At 46.1% G+C, this 20284-nt stretch overlaps 1 protein-coding gene across 1 annotated transcript in view; it reads right to left on the bottom strand.

Moving 5' to 3' along the window:
• Window positions 1–20284, bottom strand: part of PPM1H (protein phosphatase, Mg2+/Mn2+ dependent 1H) — a 147183-nt gene that overhangs the window by 56741 nt on the left and 70158 nt on the right. The window contains exons 3-4 of the mRNA XM_075428235.1: window positions 7954–8298; window positions 378–490 (exon numbers count right to left, since the gene is read on the bottom strand). Coding sequence (XP_075284350.1) covers window positions 378–490; window positions 7954–8298 — 458 coding nt within the window. The remainder of the gene's footprint in view (window positions 1–377; window positions 491–7953; window positions 8299–20284) is intronic.

The following is a 20284-nucleotide window of genomic DNA, read 5'->3' as shown; positions in this document are numbered from 1 at the left end:
TCCTACTGAACCAGTCCAGCCCTGTCAGCTGTTCCAGATGCAGTCACTTTGTCAGTGTTCAACACACAGTTCTACTACACACCCAACATCTCTTCTGTTTCAACGGCTCTTTAGCATCTTGTCACTTCAACCTTCAAGTCATTCAGAAACTGCTACAGGGCCAACAGTGTCGCCAACCTCCCTGACTGCGACCACCGCTCGACAAGATACTGGAAGCCTATCGTTGTCATTTGCACTGATTTCTGTGAGAACCATTAAGTGTCCGGCCAAGAAACAGAATCCTCTTGTGATACTGTTTGCAGCTGAGGAACTTGATAACACCAGGTCTGGGGAGTTTGGAGTGAAGGAATAGCTGGGGAGACACCACACTTACTCACCTGCTATCACCAGCGTTTGCCACGTAAAGCTTCCCCAATAAACACACCACCACAAGCGCTGTGCAGCCACCAGAAATATTATATACAGTCCTCTCTCTTTCTATTTGCAAATCCTATGGGAAAAGAAAACAAGATTTATAAAGACAGCATTGCAATTAATATTTTAGAAAATGAAGATCCCCCTATAAAAAAAGAACAAAAAAAGAGTATTTCTTAAACTTCGTGTCCCACTGGTGTTCTTAACTGTTGCAGCTAAGGCCACACGGTCAGGGAGGGGAACGGAAAGTCAAGGAGTACCTATTAGCTATGCTACAAAGACGTTCAGGAAAAATCAGGACAGGAGATTGTAAAACATCAGGCACCAAGGAATAAATGGCAGTTCTGAGGTATGCAAAGGAATTTGCTACGGAAAAAGCACAGCAAAGGCAAAGATAAATGTAGCTTAACAACAGGTATCTGGTGGTATAATTGGAGAGTGCTTTACATAGACAGCAAATAATTAATGAGACCTAGCTACGACATGAATAACTACCCGCTCTCCAAAAGGTACGCTAGGATTGAGGAGTGTGTTTCTTTACGAACAGCAGCAAGACACACTCATGCCACAAGGCTACCCTTCAGAAACATGGGGAACAGGTGGATGCTAAACTTGTTAAGGGTGGGGGGAAAGGTCAGTAGAACAGTATTTACTGAAAAGTACAAGGCATTCAGACTTTCCAGGATGAACCTCAGTATGTAACCCTGTGTCTCATCTCACTGCTTTTATGAGGTCCTGAAAAGATCCCCAAATTTAAGGAGGTATGTACCTACTCTTCCTGTGTTTAGCTTCTAACTGATTCTGAGAGTAAGAAATACTATATATAAAAAAAGTCCTCCTGCTTAACAGAAGTGGAGAACACAAGTCACATCTGTCATCCACAATCAATCAAGCCCAGGAATGAAAAAATGCATAAATATATACATATATCTATATAGATAGATCGTCAGTCCCAGGAAAGTTTGGAGAACACGAAGGGCACAAGTAAATCAGCCACTTTCCAGTACTCCATACATTTTAAACAAAAATTGAAGTACATGCGAATGAATTAATTCTGCTGCATCTTAAGTTTAGTTTGGGGCAATAACACAACATGTTACAAATCACTCGCCTCTCCCATGTCCAGAGTCAAATTCAGTTTCAAACTGGCCTTTCCTTGTAATACTGGACTCATACAGGGAGCACCATTTAACACTGCTACTGCAAGCACTGGCAAACCTTTTTCAGCTAAACCCTGTCTACTTCTACGTGCTTTTGATTATGAATATTTTTGTTTGCCTGTGTGTGTGTGCATACACACACAGAGCTACACTGCAGTCATTTTCATATTTGCACTGAGCAACAAACAGCTCAAATTGTCCACACCTTGGGGTATGGGATTTAGAGCTTTATTTCAGAGTTAAATTTATCTGAGGAAAAGCACCACAACAAATGCAAACCATGACAGCTACAATTTGATTGAAAATCTACAGAGTTGGAGGAAGCCAGAGACCATACTTTGTTTCCTACAAATTTCAGGGGAGGGAGGCGACCTGGGGCAGCAGCGGGGATGCTCAGCAGTGCTCAGCCGCTGTCTGGAGCAGGCTGGGCAGGCAGAGGTGCCTGTCACAAATAATGTGACTCCTTGCAGGCCGGTGTACACAGGGACCGATCCCATATGTGCCATGAATACAGTACTGAGACGGGCGGAGTGGTGGGGACAGCAAGAAACGCGCAGCGCTGCCCGACGAGGCCATCCTCTGCTGCACACGGGAACTGCACCTTGGGGTTTTACTCCTGACTCTTCACTCACGCTCTCATGGACATGTGGTTTTCCTATTTCTTCTTTTTTTTTTTTTTTTTTTTTTTTGCGGGGGGGGGGAGAAAGGGGGGGAAGGGGCAACAACCAGGAGGAAAACACCCCGAAGCTAAAAATCAAATCTTGCAGAACCTTTGGTCACAGACATTGAGCTGCTACAAATGCCTCTTTATTTAATCTTGCAACAGAAAAGCTGATTTTCCTCCCCGTGGTTTCTATATATTTTTAAATTAAGCTGAAAAGAACAGTTCAAAGGAACCAAACGTTTCTAACCATAAAAACAATTTCAACTTACAAATACTACAGCGGATTTTCCAGGCACTGCCAGGAATTTTGAAAAACCTTCATCTCCACAGCTCAGAATATCCTCTGAGACCTTCAAACAATATGTAATTCCTCACCTGGATTCAGCTCTGTCATATGTACATTTTGCAAGTGCTGGAATGCCTAAATTGAAATTTATTCCTTTCAATAAGCAGAATTCAGAGCATTTATTATCGGAGAGAAGACTGATAATCCTTAGGGCCTCATTTACAGAGTTTCCTGGACTTAAACTAGATCCGTGTACCGGACTTTTCTGAATCATTGTCATTCATGGGCTCTTCCATCCAGTTGTTCAGAACTTACTACCATGACTGGCCAGAGTACATGCGGTACCATGTTTGATTTGATATTACATACTTTGTTTGACATTTCCTTTTTTGTGGGGAGGGAAGGAGGGGAAGGCTTTCCTACAGCTCAACAAGATTTGAGGGGAAAAAATAACCCAAAGTAAATTAAAGACCACCAATGCCACTAACTCATCCTGACGCAGAGAGACTGGCTTTTAATGAAATACATGACAACAGCACTGCTGGAAAAGTACTGCAGCACAAACCAGGGCAGAAACCTCAAAATGCCTCTGAAGTCTTTACGAGAGTAAAGGGGCTTGTTCTTGACAAAGTCGGACTGTATGCAAAGCTTTCCTCTTGTTCTACCTCGGAAAAGATTTCAGAGTAAGCTTTTTGGTTCCCCCCCCTTTCCTTTTTTCCTCTTCTCCGCAGCACGCAGCTCACCCCCACACAGCCATCTGCCTGCAGGGGAAGAGCTGAGGAACGCTGGGCAGAACCAAACAACGCGCCTCACTCAGACCCTGGCAGAAGAGGAAAAAAGGGATTTCTCCACCCTCTGTTCCAAAGGTTACCATTCCGTGCCAAGCAAGCACCTCCTTCAGCCTGTGCTCTGCCGCCCTTTCCAGGCCGGCAGCTGGGAGCCCTCAAAGGCTGCCTCACGCCTGGCCCCCCGGTCCCCCCTCCCCGGGTGAGGGGACACAGGGAGGTCGGGGCAAAGCCTGCAGAGAACCACGGGGTTCGCTTCCAGCGCGAGCGGCAGCGAGCAGGGGTCGTTTTCCCCGCCCGTGACAGAAGCGGCCCCAGGACGCGGCGTCAGCGCCGGGCCAGCCCAGCCCCGACCGCTCAGGTCTCCTCAGCGCCTGACTCGCCGAGGCTCAGAGCCGGCCTTCCTAGAGCAAAAGCACGACTCAGCCGCGCTCTCCCGAAGGAGGACGCCGGTCACGCCGCACCGCCGCCGCCATCTTCTCCGCCGGAGCCCTGACGGCGGCTCGCTCGTGCCCCCTGGCGGAGGCCCGCGGCGGGGCGCGGGCGGCGAGCCGAGCCGCACGGCGCGGCGCGGGGTGCCGCGGTCCGGCCCCAGCGTCTCCTTCCGCCCGCCTCGACCAGGCGCGCCGCACCGGGCAGCGGCAGCCGCAGCGGGGCGGGGCGGGCCCGCGGAGGCAGCGGGGACGGAGACTGCGCGGGCAGGCTGCCAGCGAACGGGGCTGTAGGGGTTGAGGGCCCGGAAAGCGGGGCCAGGAAGGGCCGTGTCATCACTGCGGCGCGTTAGCGCGCTGCCGCAGCAGCCACAATCACTGTTTGTCATCGATCTCCCTCCTCAGAGCAGGGGCCTGTCCTCCAGGACCTCAGTCCTGCTGTGACAGAAAGCCTTCCTCCCTGCGCACGCAGTATCTGGTATCTGCTTAAAAAGGGGGAAAAAAAAAAGTCATGTTTCAAAGGCATAAAGATAAAATTAACTCCTTAATCTGCTTTACCTCTGTCAAAAGGACATCAAAATGCCTGTAACGCCATTTCAACCCTCCTCATTTCTACTGGCTGTTTAATCAGAGGAAGCTTTCTGAAAGGAAAACCATATGGCACCTGTCGCTCTTGCAAGATTCTTCAAATCAAAATGGCACCAACCCTGCAAAAGCACCTGTCTAGATTTCATCGGAGTTGAAAAAACTCAATAAAGAACAAAATCCCGATACAATGTACACAAACTTACACCTTCCAATAAATCATACAGACTAGTGCTGTGCCATTTTTCCCCCCCAAAATTAAACAGGGTTCAGTGTAGAATAGGTGCTCTCTCCCCTTATTCTTTCTTTAAAATACATGCTACGTCACACACACGTACAGAAGGTTAAGTACAGGGAAGGGATTACAGTTTGATGCTTCCATCCAGGACAGACCAGCACTTGGAAACATCCCTCCTGGCTCCTTAGAATCGAATCTATAAATGTACATCTTAAGGTATGAAAATTAGAGGATTTGACTTACGATACCTTCAGAACTGGAGCTTATTTATTTCCTTTTAACAGGAATAATTGTGATCACTAACAATTACTGACACTGAGCATTTTTTATTCTTTAAACAGAACAGGAAATTATCTGAGAAAACACCACAGACACTTGCTAGTCCCAGCTCCAACACAGAGAACATCACCTACAAGTACCTCAAGAAGGGGACAGGCTTAATTGTTGAATTTCGAAGTTAGGCAATGACTTGGTCTGTGTCAGCTTTCCACAGTGTTTTACTGCATGTAGCTGTCAGACATGCACTGTCCAAAGGAAACCATACCCAATTAAGGAAAAATAATTTTTAAAAGCCTTTTGAAAGGGATGAATTGCCTTTCCTTTGAGACTTGAGTCAAAAACCAGGAAGATCGTAACTAGAATTCAACAAACAATTGGGAAAAAAGTAATGGTATGCTAAATACTCCCAGGAAAAGGGGACAAAACCATCATTAGATAAACCTGTCAGGCTGGACTGTTTAAAATTGAAAAAGTATCTGTATCTACCCCACGTTTTCACCAGGTTCAAAGGGCTCCTTTGCAGCGATGGGTGTTTCAGGAAAAAAGACCAAGAAGTCTGCCTATGTGTCCAGGAAACACGAGCTTTCACCAAGTGCTGGGTAAACTGATACTCTCTGCTGGCACAAAACCCTCGTACGTTATGCACATCTCAACTGCACTGACCTAACTCAACAACATCCATGATGTTCTGGTACAAAATAGGGCTGAATAAACCACGTGCCCTGAAGTGGACCAAAATCTTCACCCAGAGACTACCAGGAGTATAAGCTAGCAGGACGTTAAACAGAGGTAGGAAGAAGATCAACCACTGCAAGCACAGGTGAGACTCAGGAATGTCGATCTTATGAACTGCTCCCTTACATGGACAAAAGAAAATACTCTTTTGCCTAAACCAGTTATAAGCACAAGGCTCCCCCAAGAGCTTAAAGCAGATATAATTACCTATCGCTTTTCTTAAACTGATTGTTTTCATAAGACTTCCTTTTAATGTAAAGCTTAATGCTGAAATTATATTGCATTGTGGTAGACAGAGTTGTTTATATAACAAGACAATGAACTTCAACCCTCTGACAAAGAGCAAAAGTTGGAATTAAGGTATCTGACCCATAGCATATGAACAAAGACACAGGGAGGAAAATAAAGTATTGCCTGGACTTCAGTTTAGAAAGAGGGAGGACAGATTACTATGACCCGTACATAGAATACGCAGACATCTTATCTATAGCAAGTTATCCAGGGTTTCTGCATTTGTCACACACTATCCATAAAAGCTCTCCCAAGCAGTCAGGTGCCTGGACGTGAGCCGAGATGGTCATCTGTGTGAACATCTATCAGAGGTGTGAACTCAAAGTAAAGCAGGGCAATAACAGCCCTGCTTGCTCAGACGCATTCAGGAAGGCAGCAATGGGTACTGCACATGCTGCTCTCATAAGAAAAGGCAGAGCATATGAAATGGCCCTTCTTTAGCTCTCTTACCTTCACTTTGCAGTCCCATGAAACTCTGCTTCTCATCTCCCCTGCACTTGGAGCCAGTTTCAACAGGACAGAGAGAAAGTCATGTCACACGCTCAGAACCTGGCACTCTTCTGGCCTGAAAATCACCCCAACTTAATCCTGAAATTGGTGTCCCTCTCTCAAGCATGCTCTGAATCCACTAGGGTGCAGTGGATGGGCAGTGTCATCTTTTCCCCTCTTTCTCGACAAAGAAGCAAGCAAGCTACTTCTCCCTTTCTGAAAAGGGCATGCTAAACTGACAGGAGATTTTCATGCATCCTCCTCTTTCTTTTCAGCTAGCAGAAACTGAGCCCACTAGCCGCAGTGCCTAAATCTGCTCACATGCTCCACGCTGAACAATGCCTAACTCATGGCTGTGAATCCTGCTCCTGGACCTATCCACCTAAAAGTCAGATGATGCTGTCCAAACCCAGCTGGTGGGTCTGTTTGTTTGCACCTCCTTGGGGAGAAAGGACAATCCAGCAAGAGAACTGCTATTCAGGATTCAAAGTGAACCACCACTTTCTTATAATAACTGCAGTCTCTAATTAGATACAGGTACTACACAAAATTCACATACATCAGGAAAAACAATGATTGAATAATTCTTTTCAGACAACAGATAAAACCTCTGGGAAACACTCGTTAGTTCAAAAACCTTCTGCTCAAATAAGAGGCTTTTCTAAAAGCCACAAAAAAATTAAAAAAAAATAAGAACAAGACCAGATCTCCCAAGACCTTATCCGCATGTACTCACTGTCAGGCCAAGCCTCTGCTCTGCCTGACCAGAATTATTTTTAATAATGTGGAGAAGTGAAGGGGGAAGGTGCAGAGCAGCTACATCAATTACAAAAGAAGAAAAAAAAAACCAACAAACCAGCCTTCCGTAGGGAAATGGATGGATATTCTGTTTCCATAGGGTTGTGATTTCCTCCCTGTTGTTCGTGCTGTACACAAGTCAAGTGGGTGGTAGGAATGTATTTCATGTCCCACTCACCCACCCAACCTACCTCAGTCAGCAGCTGTACACACGCTCTCTACAGTCACTACTGTGCTTTACAAGCCACTCCAGCACTAATGTGAACTACAGGTCACTGGATCAAGGATGCTGCCCCTCATCCATCTCCCTGATGAGACCTTTTATGACCTGTTTATGTAGTTGTGGGCAACACAAACAAGGTGTGTTAGTGGTGCAAGGAATGCCGAGAGCCTTTGCTGCTGCCCGGTACGGCAAAGAGACTTTGTAAAGTGCCTGCCCATATACACAGCCTTAGGATAACAGCCAATGCTGAAATTGGCTACTGTGAGGGAATATTGATTTTCATCTTAAAAAAGGAGGGGATGGGGGAAGAAAAAACAAAAAGAGCACCAAGCTTCTAAGAGTCAACTAATCCACAAACGTGGTCATGGTGCTCCCTGGGACTTAAGAGTTCCTGCCTCACAGAGATGTACCAGGTAAGCTGTTGAGGCTCTTAAATAATTCTGTCCACACATAGATGGTGTTTAAGTAGGGGAAGAAAAAATAAATTCAAAAAACCCCTAAATGTTAATCTTCTCCAGGCCATGTGACTCATTACTGTATGCAACGTGGACTTCAGAGCTCTGAGATATACATACCATTTCCTTGAATGCACTTTCTATGGCCCCAATAACCAGGCACTCATGTGGGATCTTCTTCTCAGTGAAGAAGCGTGTTGGAGGGGTGCTGGGCGAGCCCGGGGCCCCCACACCACCACGCAGGGAGGCCGCTCGCGTCAGTGTCCTGGGGTTGGTGGCCGGGTTGTCAGGCTCCTCTCCCAGGCAGGTGGGCGGGAGGACGGCCATGTTCCTCAAGATGTCCACGATCTCCTGCAGCTGCTCCAGGATATGGTGCTGCAGCAGTTTGGAAGCGACCACAGCTGCTCCTGACCCAGCGTGTCCATCAAACAGGGACCAGTAGTACAGGTTGATCCCATCTGTGTCCTGGAGAAGCAGAGGAGAAGAAAGGGAAGGAAAAGAGATGGGCACTGTTACATAGCCATGAGCGAGATGATGGAGCAGTCAGTGGCACAGGAGCAGCAGATAAAACACAGGAAGGTTTCCCAGAGGTACCCTTCTTTCTGAAATGGGAGAAATACCCACTGTGTTAGCACAGCTCTGCAGGAAGGAGAGATGCTTATTTTTGCCACACACTCCCCACCACTGCTTTTTAATTTTTTATTTCCCTTAATCCCCTAAAAAAAAAAAAAAAGGCGCTGAACTTTCAATCTCTCTTAACTTACAGCCAGCATAGGATGCAGTGGCCAAGCACAGCTACCACTGTGAGACTAAGTTAATTTCCTAATGACTGTGCAGATCAGAAGAAAAGCGTTCAAAAGAATCACATCATTGATAAATGATGGACCTACCACCATGGAGACCAAAATTCTACACAAGACGGCACCTGATACTTCTGCGACAGAGTTTTTTTCTACTAGGCATGAGACGAAGGACCTCAGTTCGACATGTAGTAACAAGCTGTGATCCCCTGCTTCCATGACTGGTAGGTAAGGTCCACCCATGCTGGCAGATGGGACAGCTCAGGCTTTCCCTGCCTGTGCCAGCCCAGAGGTCCTCGTGGACGGCAGACACCAGTGGGATCAGCTGCACTCCACCTATGCTAGCCTACGCATTCACTGCCTAGTTCTTCCCAGTCCTCTGAGAAGTTTCCTGTACAGTACTGGAGTTACGTACCCTCTGATCAGAAGAGCTATGCAAGTGTTTTGGTATAGCTCTCGGCATAATAGTATGCTTTCAGATCTTCTATCTTAGCGCTAATCCTAGCATGCCAGTCAGCACAACTGCTCCCATACAGGCAGAGCATCTGGAAAAAGTAAATTTTGTAGACCTCATTATTAAAATTAAGGTGATGTTACATATTTGTTCAGCAGTTACTGAACAGTGATGTGATTTTCAAATATTTCTCCCTTTCTGCTCCACACAGTCTCCTCTGACAGGCGTCAGTCAGCTCCACTAGTGCTCCAATTTGAGCAGAAACCATGTTCTTGTGGTGGAGTGCCTGATCACTCAGATAGGGCCCATTAACCCAGGGCTGGAGGCAGACTAAGCTCTGGGCAGCACAAGCTCCGATCTGCCTGAAAAATACCAAGGAGCCATACCCTAGAATGTCAAGTTTTTTGGTGTTTTTTTTTTTTTTTTAAGAAATTCACCTAGAAATCCACAGGGAAGCATTTAAGGCATAAAAATACCTGTCTTTGCATGATAGCATATTTGGCAGCAACATGTGGAAAGAGTCTTGCCAGTTTCTCCTTTCCCCTCCATTTCTTCCTAACCCTGCACCTTCTCCCAGCTATGCTGAGACAACTGTTTGTGGGGCTGCCTTGTGAGTCAGATGTGGGTGGACTAATACAGATTTAGAAATAAATAATTTTGCAAGGGACAGGAATCAGGCAATGCTGTTGCAAAACACCTCATACTAAGAAAGCATAACCTAGATCTCACTGCAGTCAAAGAACTTAAAAACTATATCTGCATGTCACGCTGACTGTGGTCTAATTTAGGATGACAGACATGATTTGTTTCATTCACCCGAACACTGCTCCCTTACACAACAGGTCAGCACATAGTCTAGGCACCACCTGCATCCCACCACCTGATGCCCAAAGCACTGCTTATTTCAAACTTATGGACAGGGCTGTGCACTGCATCTCCTTTTACTTTCTGCTATTCCAGCTGCTCCACAAAGGTGCGAACCACTGCCTGTAGGACAGGGCAGACAGGTTGCAGTAAGAACACCACGAATTGTCATTTGCAGATCCACAAGACATCATTCATTGCTGTCCTGAGGTACAAAATCCAAAACGTAATGCAAAATGTCTCTTTAAGCAACACATATATAGACCACCAGTAAAGTTCATGCTTTCCAAAGGGCAGAGTTCACTGCTGAGTGTTATTACTTAGAACTTACTTAGTTGAAATGTACATTTAAAAGCCTTCATTATAAAAATTACATAAAGGTCTATTTTTTTTCAGCTTACAGCATTGCTGCTGTCGTAAAGTTCAAACATATTCTTAACCAGTGCATTAACAGCATAGTCATCGATACAGCAGAGAGTTCTTCGAAGAGAAGGAATTCATGAGTCTATTGTGCACTCTTCATTTAATTACTGAAATGCTGAGAAAAGGGAGCATTGTCCTGCAGTACTGGATTGCTTACCACAGTAAGCATTGTACAGGATACATCCTGTAATGGTGGAAAAAACAACAAATGTACACATTTCCAAACGTGGCTCCTTACCCAGTCCCTCCCACTTACCCAGTCTGGTAAATTCACCAAAAACCTGTCGTGAAACTTCACCCCTGAAGGCAGGACTGGCAGTTGTGCTAGCTTGCTCTGGGCTCAGAATCCCTCCGAGTTCACACAACAGTTGGCTGTAAAATCCTGCTTAAGCCATTTTTAACAGATAACAGAATTACTGACTAAAAAAACCTGTTTGTAAAAATAGATTTCTATTCTTGCAAAATGTGAAGTATTTTGCCAACAGAAACAAATATCCCAAAGTGAAAGTATTTCAGCTCAAAACTGAAACAATTTATTCAAAATGGCAACACTGTGCCTACTGGGAGTTGTAGATCAAACCACTTCAGCTCCCATTCTTGTCTCAGGGTTTGCCTCACTGGCCAAAATCCACCTCATGATGCACCATGGATAATGCTTCCACAGCTTATGCCCTTCTGTCATCCGAAAGGTGCTACTCCTTTGGAGATGTGCTGCCTTTTGGGGAAAAAGCATAAACGCTCTGACTGAAACGGAAATATTTTACCTTACACCTAGAAGAAGAAGGTGTTTTGTCATCACCCTCCTCCTGCCCCCAAGCTATAACAGAAAATTACAATTAAGAACAAGTTTAAACCCTCCTCCACACTAATTTTCTTAAATTTTTCCTAAAGCAAGCCCCTACCAAAGTCTGTATTAGAGCTTTTCAGAAGACACAGGACAACAGTTATTAACACAATTCACTCTCATTACTACCAGCACGACACTGGATATGTCCTACACTGAACAAGCCTCACGTGAACGTGGTAGTCAAACTAGGTGCCATCAGACACCAGGAAGCTTTAAACCAGACCAGAACAACGGCCCCTGACAAAAAGTAGAACTGAAATACTACCACTTATTTCCTCTAAGCCAATGGGCAGCACAGATTAGGACAGAGAAGCTCACATGGGCCTGAGGTGTATTCTCAGGCTGTCACCGACATGAACACAGCATGGCCATGTCAGCTATGGTGGTTCTTCCAGAGTTCACTGATCTTGTCCTTTTTGGACTAGTAATTCTTAAACAAGAGGGTGCTGTCACCAGTTCAGCTAAGTTCAGACATCTACATTGCACATCTAAATCGCCCTTATACTCAGCAGAGAGAAAAAAATCCTGCACTTTCAGCCTATGCTCATCTCATTCCAAAGCAGATTTATTTCTCCGTATCAGCCGCTGAAGTACCCTAGATAACTGAGAGGTCTGTATTATAGGCATATGCAGTCAGGGGAGATGACTACCACAACGCTGCTCTTATACACACATTCTGTGTGAGATGCTCTAGGGCCTTAACTTCAGTTGGGATCTGCAGGCATTACTGTAACCTAAATATTAGTCTCCAAAAACTTCTATGTATTCTACAAAGCTTCATTTACTTTTGAACTAGCAAAGAGAGTATAACCACAAATAACCTGTTAGCTGGCTAACAAAAGGAAGAAGAAACAAATTTCTTTCCCCCACCTCGAGAATAAAAAAGGCTCCTCTATTTGAAAGAAATGAATTCTCCAAAACCATAGCAATTTGATGAGAATTTAATATATGGTGCAAATAAAGCAGCGACTCAGAGAATGAACAAGGGCCAGCAGTCAGGGCACACAGATGAGACAAAAACCACGAAAAGGTCCTTGCTTTTCCTCCCACAGCTGAGACAACCTCCATACCCACCAAACAATTACCTATTTTGGTGTGCATATGCATGGCTGTTCTGTCTCTTTCACATTTGGGAGCTAGAAATTCTTCCCAAAAGCACTGACATTCTGCAAACTCTCAGAGAACAAGACATCTATTTCTACTAGCTCTGGTGGTATTCTGTCAAAAGCAGTCTTTCAAACTTCAGTCTCCATTTGTTCTTTTAACTGGACAGAGCCCTCAAGTGGGAGTGTGATCGGTCAACACAGTGATTTTTTTTATTTATTTTTTTTTTTTTTTTTACATTTTCTTTCAAAAGATTCAGATTTAAGAACATTCTGAATAGCTAGCAAATACATGAAGAGCAAACAGATCCCTCACTGCACTGACCTTACATTTCCAGTATGCACTAGGAAATTTAATAAGCTTCAGGCTCCTCCACTGCTGACCTAGCTTTCAGAAAGGTTCAGCAGTCTCCTGGGTTTTGTAATTGTATATTACAATTAAGACATGCAAAGTTTTGGGTCAAATGATGAAGGAGAACTCACAAAAGAAAATGGCATATATATACATAATGGGGGCTCAGTTATAGGAAAAAAAAATGGACATCCTTAGCAATATATTGCAATCAATTTGGGACAAATCTTTCAGGTAAGCTAGACAGTGGTCCTACATTGCACACCTTCAGATTTTTTTTTAAGCTAATTCCAAACAAGCAAATAAATCATGTTGCCACTAAAGACTTATTCTGAAAACCACAACCCACTCTGACTATTATTGTTCCAAATATGAACTGTACTCACAAAATGCATTCTAGTGCATCTTTAGTTCTCATAAAATCTGAACTGGGTGAGAAATTGCCACCCCATCCTCAGAGAAAAGCCTCCTAATTTTACCAATGATATGTTCAGCTACCTGTGGCAGGCAGCCAGCCTTGTTTCACACAAAACAAATACTCCATCGCATCTTTGTAACAAAAAACCCTGCAGAATTCATAATTATGTATCTTCACATTACAATGACAATAATGCATCACATTAAGTCCTACAACCTGTCACTATGACAATATCCTGGCATAGGATTCCCATTTCACTCACTGATGGTCTTCAGTATTCATCAGCAAGGTACCCCGTAGTTAAAGGCATTTAAAACTAGTACCAGTGAAAAAACTGCGTGATTTAAAGCGAATGCTCCTGAATGGGGACAGAGGGCAAACGTAATTAATCGAGCAGCAGTGGAGTGGGGCCGGGGAAAGGAGAGAGAATTAATTTAGGGTTGAATTTGCAGAGCCTTTTCTTTCACTGCCCTGCTCAGTTTATCACCCGCTCTTTCAAGAAGAAAAACCTATTTACGCTATTTAACAGGTTTCCTTGGATTACTGTGTCTGTCAGGGATGAAGAAACGTCCACTTCTCTGCCTCCTCACTTCTGGCCCATCACCTCCTCCTTCCCACCCTCGAAAGCTCTCCAGAGTCCATCCACAGAGTCAAGGCCACGACAGCAGCACGCAACGCACACGGACAACCTGTGGATCTCCGACTCCCTTATGTTGCCTTGCCAAAGCACGGGGCTGCACTGGTGAGGTCAGCACTAAATAATCACACAACCTCAGATGAAGCTGCCATTTAAGTTTCACCAACTTCCCAGAAAGCAGGGTAAAACAAAGATGGCATGTGGCCTTCTCAAAAAGTCTGTGGAGAAAAAAAAAAAATCTAAGGACATTGAAATGGACTCTGTTGAACTGAGACACTTTAAGTGTCAGTTCCTATTTCCCTTGCGCTCCACACTTTAAAAAACTAAACAAGAACAAGAATAAATCTTTCTTTTAATCAGACAAATACTCAGTAAACTGCTTCTCTCATCCCTTCTTCCTTCAATATTTCTACGAGGTGCTTCAACACTCAGAGAATATTTCAGATAGTGTGTTACAGTGGAATTTCCCTAGGAGGCATTTACAGAATTCAGCCTCTGGCTTTCTTACTAAATACTTGCTGGGATAATATTATACCATTCACTGGAGTGTCTCAAGTCTGTATTTCTACATCCTATTGACACAGAGTAAACTGAACCCTTATCACATTTAACACCAACTCATGCACTCCTTAAAAAATATTTGCTAATAAGGCTATGTGAGGGCAAAACACAATATTGTACTCTACAGTGCAAAAATATGAAAACGTAAAAGTCTGTTACATTATAGAAATGCATACATCTTTTTTTTTTCCTTTTTAAATACATACAACCAGCAAAAAAATGTACCAATGAAAAAATCCCGCTAATTGCTAGTGAAAGACTGCCCTCTAGTAGAAAACTTTCTCCAGAAATATGCTGCCTGTTTAGGAAAATATAGTAAAAATTTCAATTCACAAGCTGCGGTCTAATAACACGGTAGAATAGGTTTTACATAGCTAAATAATGAGTGCTATAGCACTCATTTAAGTGTCATGTAGAAAACAGAAATAAATCTGTATATACGAAGAGAACATATAAAGAATACTATAACAAGTAGCATGAAAACAGTATACTGTATTATACGGATCAGCTGGCTCCTCACTTCAGACATTATGCTCATTTCTGGTCAAAACGTGTCAGAAATAGAAGAAAGAACAGAAGATTTGAAAAAAAATGTTTCTCAAGAAGCTTGGAAGGGAGTGGCTGTTTATTCCAAAACTCAGATAAAAGATACAGAATCAAAGTAGGAAATACACTAACAAAGAGAGGAAGAGAAATCACAAAATTCTACGAGGTACTTCTCATAACATAGGGCAATTGGATATTTAACAAGGCTGACAATGATTAAGTTTAAAACAGATAAAAAGAACAGCTTTCAAAAATACGCAGTCACTTTATAGACCCTACCATTATAGTAACCTAGCAGTATGACAACCATAATGATGGATACCATCAAGGCTATTGAAGACACCTTTCCAATAATGAAACAGTGTTATACCCCTGCATTTTTACAGCAATCTAAACATATTAACTATGTGATGTTTGGAACAAAGTTCCTTCTGAGGAAGATTATTAACCATGTAGTATAATGTTTTGGTTTTGGCTGCCACCAGCAACAAAAGCGCCACGCGGCCGCCCCTCCCCCTGCCAGCGTGTGGAGGAGAATGGAAGGAAAGAGGCAGAAACTGGTGGGTCGGGATAAGGGCAGTTTAACAGAACAGCAAACAGAGGGAAAACAGGAACAACAACGGTACAAATAAGGAGAAAACACGACAAAAACAGACCCGCTCTCTCGGACCGCACCGGCGCCGCACGCTCCCGAGCCGCGAGTGAGAGTTCCCCCCGCGCCGCCCCCCCCACCGGAACCCAGCGTGACGTCACAGGGTATGGAATACCGGGCTCTGTTTGGCCAGGTGGGGTCAGCCCCCACCCCCCGGCTGTGCCCCTTCCTGGAGTCCGGTGAAAATTAACCCTGTCCTGGCCAAACCCAGGACATTATCCACCCCTTATTCCATACCATCTACATCATGCCCAGGCCCCCCATTGTCCAGTTGATCACCACCACTTCTCCTGTCTCCAGATATCATTCCCTTAGTCTATGGATCATCACTCTAAAGTGTCCGTTGAGTTCATTTAATCTATGACTTCAGGCTCCATCTGTCGTAATGGTCTTCCGTGGCAGGAGAGGTGATGTGTGGTGGTGGGCGGTCACTTGCTGCATCCGGAGCTCACGGCTGATGGATCTGGTGCGGCCCGTGCCCACAGTCTGCAGGAGATGTTGATCTTGATGAAGTTGCTGGATGCCAGTTGTTGAAAACCAGGTCCAGTTCCATCATCGCTGTGCTCTGCTAGGTTTTCATCGAAAAAACTCCATCCTTTTTTAATCTGGACCATTCTTACTATGCTACTACTGGTACAAAATATAACAATTATAACAGTGATAACAGACAGTGACAGGGTTATTTAACAATTAACTTTATACAATTTATTTATGGACTATTCTCGCCCAAAATTAAATCCCCATGAGGTACACATTGGACTTCCCCATCCTTCCGCATTACCCACCAGGTACACCCAGGTCCTTGAGCAAAGGCAATCCCGCGGACGGGCTTGCCTTTGCCCGAGGCAGGACTAACCCAAACCGTCTTCCCTAACATGTTCCGCATGTGCAATACAGGGACTTTATCCCCTTCCACGGGGCGCTGAGGTTTTGACTGGGCAGGACCAGCCCGGTTGGTGGACCCTCTGGTGTTAACCAACCAGGTGGCCTTTGCTAAATGGGTATCCCAATTTTTGAAAGTCCCACCCCCCATTGCCCTCAAAGTGGTTTTTAGCAGCCCATTGTAACGTTCGATCTTTCCAGAGGCTGGTGCATGGTAGGGGATGTGATACACCCACTCAATGCCGTGTTCTTTGGCCCAGGTGTCTATGAGGCTGTTGTGAAAGTGAGTCCCGTTGTCCGACTCGATTCTTTCAGGAGTGCCATGTCGCCACAGGACTTGTTTTTCCAGGCCCAGGATGGTATTCCGGGCAGTGGCATGGGGCACAGGGTAGGTTTCCAGCCATCCGGTGGTGGCCTCCACCATTGTGAGCACATAGCGCGTGCCTTGGCAGGTTTGTGGCAGTGTGATGTAGTCAATCTGCCAAGCCTCCCCATATTTATATTTTAGCCATCGTCCTCCATACCACTGAGGCTTTACCCGCTTGGCTTGCTTGATTGCAGCGCATGTTTCACATTCATGGATAACCTGTGCGATGGTATCCATGGTCAAGTCCACCCCTCGGTCACGAGCCTATCGGTATGTCGCGTCTCTTCCTTGGTGGCCCGAGGTGTCATGGGCCCACCGAGCTATAAAGAGTTCACCCTTATGTTGCCAGTCCAGATCCACCTGAGCCACTTCAATCTTAGCAGCCTGATCTACCTGGTGGTTGTTTTGATGTTCTTCAGTGGCCCGACTCTTAGGGACGTGGGCGTCCACGTGACGGACTTTTACAGCCAACTGCTCTAGCCGGGCAGCAATATCTTGCCACAATGGGGCAGCCCAGATAGGTTTGCCTCTGCGCTGCCAGTTGTTCTTCTTCCATTGCTGCAGCCACCCCCACAAGGCATTGGCCACCATCCAAGAGTCGGTGTAAAGATAGAGCACTGGCCACTTCTCTCGACTGGCAATGTCTAAAGCCAGCTGGATGGCTTTCACCTCTGCAAACTGGCTGGACTCACCTTCTCCCTTGGCAGTTTCTGCGACTTGTCGTGCAGGGCTCCATACAGCAGCCTTCCACCTCCGCTGCTTCCCCACAATGCGACAGGACCCATCCGTGAACAGGGCATACTGTTTCTTATCTTCTGGCAGCTGGTTATACAGTGGGGCCTCTTCAGCTCGTGTCACTTCCTCCTCTGGCGATGCTCCAAAACCTTTGCCTTCTGGCCAGTCCATGATTACCTCCAGAATTCCTGGGCGACTGGGGTTTCCCATTCGGGCGCGCTGGGTGATCAGAGCAACCCACTTACTCCACGTAGCATTGGTGGCATGATGCGTAGAGGGGACCCTCTCTTTGAACATCCAGCCCAGGACCGGCAATCGTGGTGCTAGGAGGAGCTGTGCTTCAGTGCCGACCACTTCTGAAGCAGCTCGAACACCTTCATATGCTGCCAGAATCTCTTTTTCAGTGGGAGTATAGCGGGCCTCGGATCCTTTGTAGCCCCGGCTCCAGAACCCCAGGGGTCGACCTCGAGTCTCCCCTGGTGCTTTCTGCCAGACTCCAGGTTGGGCCATTCTCCCCGGCTGCGGTGTAGAGCACGTTTTTAACATCTTGCCCTGACCGGACTGGACCAAGGGCTACGGCATGAACTATCTCCCGTTTAATCTGTTCAAATGCCTGTCGTTGCTCAGGGCCCCATTCAAAATCATTCTTCTTCCGGGTCACGTGGTACAGAGGACTTACAATCTGGCTGTAATTTGGGATGTGCATCCTCCAAAAACCCACAACACCCAGGAAGGCCTGTGCTTCCTTTTTGCTGGTTGGTGGAGACATAGCTGCTATTTTGTTGATGACATCCATTGGGATTTGACGGCGCCCATCCTGCCATTTTATTCCCAAAAACTGGATCTCTTGCGCAGGTCCCTTGACTTCACTTAATGGCGAAACCAGCTTTCAGAAACTATTTTCTCCCCTTTCTCAAAAACCTCCTCCGCTGTGTCGCCCCATATAATGATGTCGTCGATGTACTGCAGATGTTCTGGGGCTTCACCTTTTTCCAGTGCAGTCTGGATTAGTCCATGGCAGATGGTGGGACTGTGTTTCCACCCCTGGGGCAGTCGATTCCAGGTGTACTGGATGCCCCTCCAGGTGAAAACAAACTGTGGCCTGCACTCTGCTGCCAAAGGGATGGAGAAGAATGCATTAGCGATGTCAATTGTAGCATACCACTTGGCTGCCTTTGACTCCAGCTGATATTGAAGTTCTAGCATGTCTGGCACGGCAGCACTCAGTGGTGGTGTGACTTCATTCAGGCCACGGTAGTCTATTGTCAGTCTCCACTCTCCAGTAGATTTTCTCACTGGCCATATGGGACTATTAAAGGGTGAGCGAGTTTTGCTGATCACTCCTTGACTCTCCAGCTGGCGGATCAGCTGATGAATGGGGAGAAGGGAGTCTCGGTTGGTACGATACTGTCGCCGGTGCACCGTTGTGGTCGCGATTGGCACCTGTTGTTCTTCAACCCTCAGCAACCCCACAACGGAAGGATCCTCTGAGAGACCAGGCAAAATGGACAGCTGTTTAATTTCTTCCGTCTCCACAGCAGCTATGCCAAAAGCCCACCGATACCCCTTTGGGTCCTTGAAATACCCTCTCCTAAGATAGTCTATCCCAAGGATGCACGGAGCCTCGGGGCCAGTCACAATGGGGTGCTTCTGCCAGTCCTGCCCAGTGAGGCTCACTTCAGCCTCCAATACACTCAGCTCTTAGGACCCCCCTGTCACTCCAGAAATGCAAATGGACTCTGACCCTTTGAAATCTGATGGCATTAAAGTACACTGTGCACCAGTGTCCACTAGAGCTTTGTACTCTTGTGGATCTGACATGCCAGGCCACCGAATCCACACCGTCCAATAAACACGGTTGTGCCTTTCCTCCACCTGGCTGGAGGCAGGGCCCCTCTAATCCTCGTCAGAGAATTTGCTGGCTCACCTGCTGTAAAAATGACTTGGAGGTCCCCTCCAGAGGATCGGAATCAAGATCAAACTGTTTACCTGGTCTGGAGAGCTGGCTTCTGGAAACTGGAGCAGCATTTTTCCTAACAGAATCCCCTTTGGTGATTGTTTTACCTCGCAACTCACGTACTCGTGCCTCTAGACTTGAGGTGGGTTTTCCATCCCACTTCCTCATGTCCTCTCCGTGGTCACGCAGGTAAAACCACAGGGTGCCCCGGGGTGTATAGCCTCTGTATTCCCTCTCCTGAGCAGAGAAACGCTTGCCCCTAATAGCTGAGACACTGGCCCGTACAGGTGGGGAGTAGGACATACTCTGTTCGAGTATGTCCTTCTGGGACAATTTATTTACAGCTGAGACAAGGGAGGAAGAGAGACTTTCCTCATATTGGCGGAGTCTGACAGCCACCTCATCCACTGTTGGTGCCTCCTTACCCTTCCAGTTACAACTGCCAGTGAGTTGGCATATGAGGAGGGTGCGCTCCGCACAAACTTCCTCCACATCGATGCTGTGCACTGGACTTCATCTGGGTCGGTGGGTAACTGGTCATCATCTGGTTCATTATAAACCACCTGCCGCACAGCTAATTCCCTCAAGTACTGAATACCCTTTTCCATATTGGTCCACTTGCCAGGATAACATACAAAATCGTCACTGAAGGGGTATCTCTCCCTCACCCCGAGAGAAGTCTCTTCCAGAGGCTGAGGACTTGTTCCTTTTTCCCAATGGCCTTGTCAATGCCCCCGTCCCTGGCCAGGGATCCCAGCTGCTTGGCTTCCTTGCCCTCTAATTCCAAGCTGCTGGCCCCGTTATCCCAGCACCGCAGCAGCCAGGTGGCAATGTGCTCTCCTGGGTGGCGGCT

Source organism: Opisthocomus hoazin, chromosome 8 (genome assembly GCF_030867145.1).
Source record: "Opisthocomus hoazin isolate bOpiHoa1 chromosome 8, bOpiHoa1.hap1, whole genome shotgun sequence".
Classification (NCBI taxonomy): Eukaryota; Metazoa; Chordata; class Aves; order Opisthocomiformes; family Opisthocomidae; genus Opisthocomus; species Opisthocomus hoazin.
This window is presented reverse-complemented; position numbering and strand designations above follow the sequence as displayed.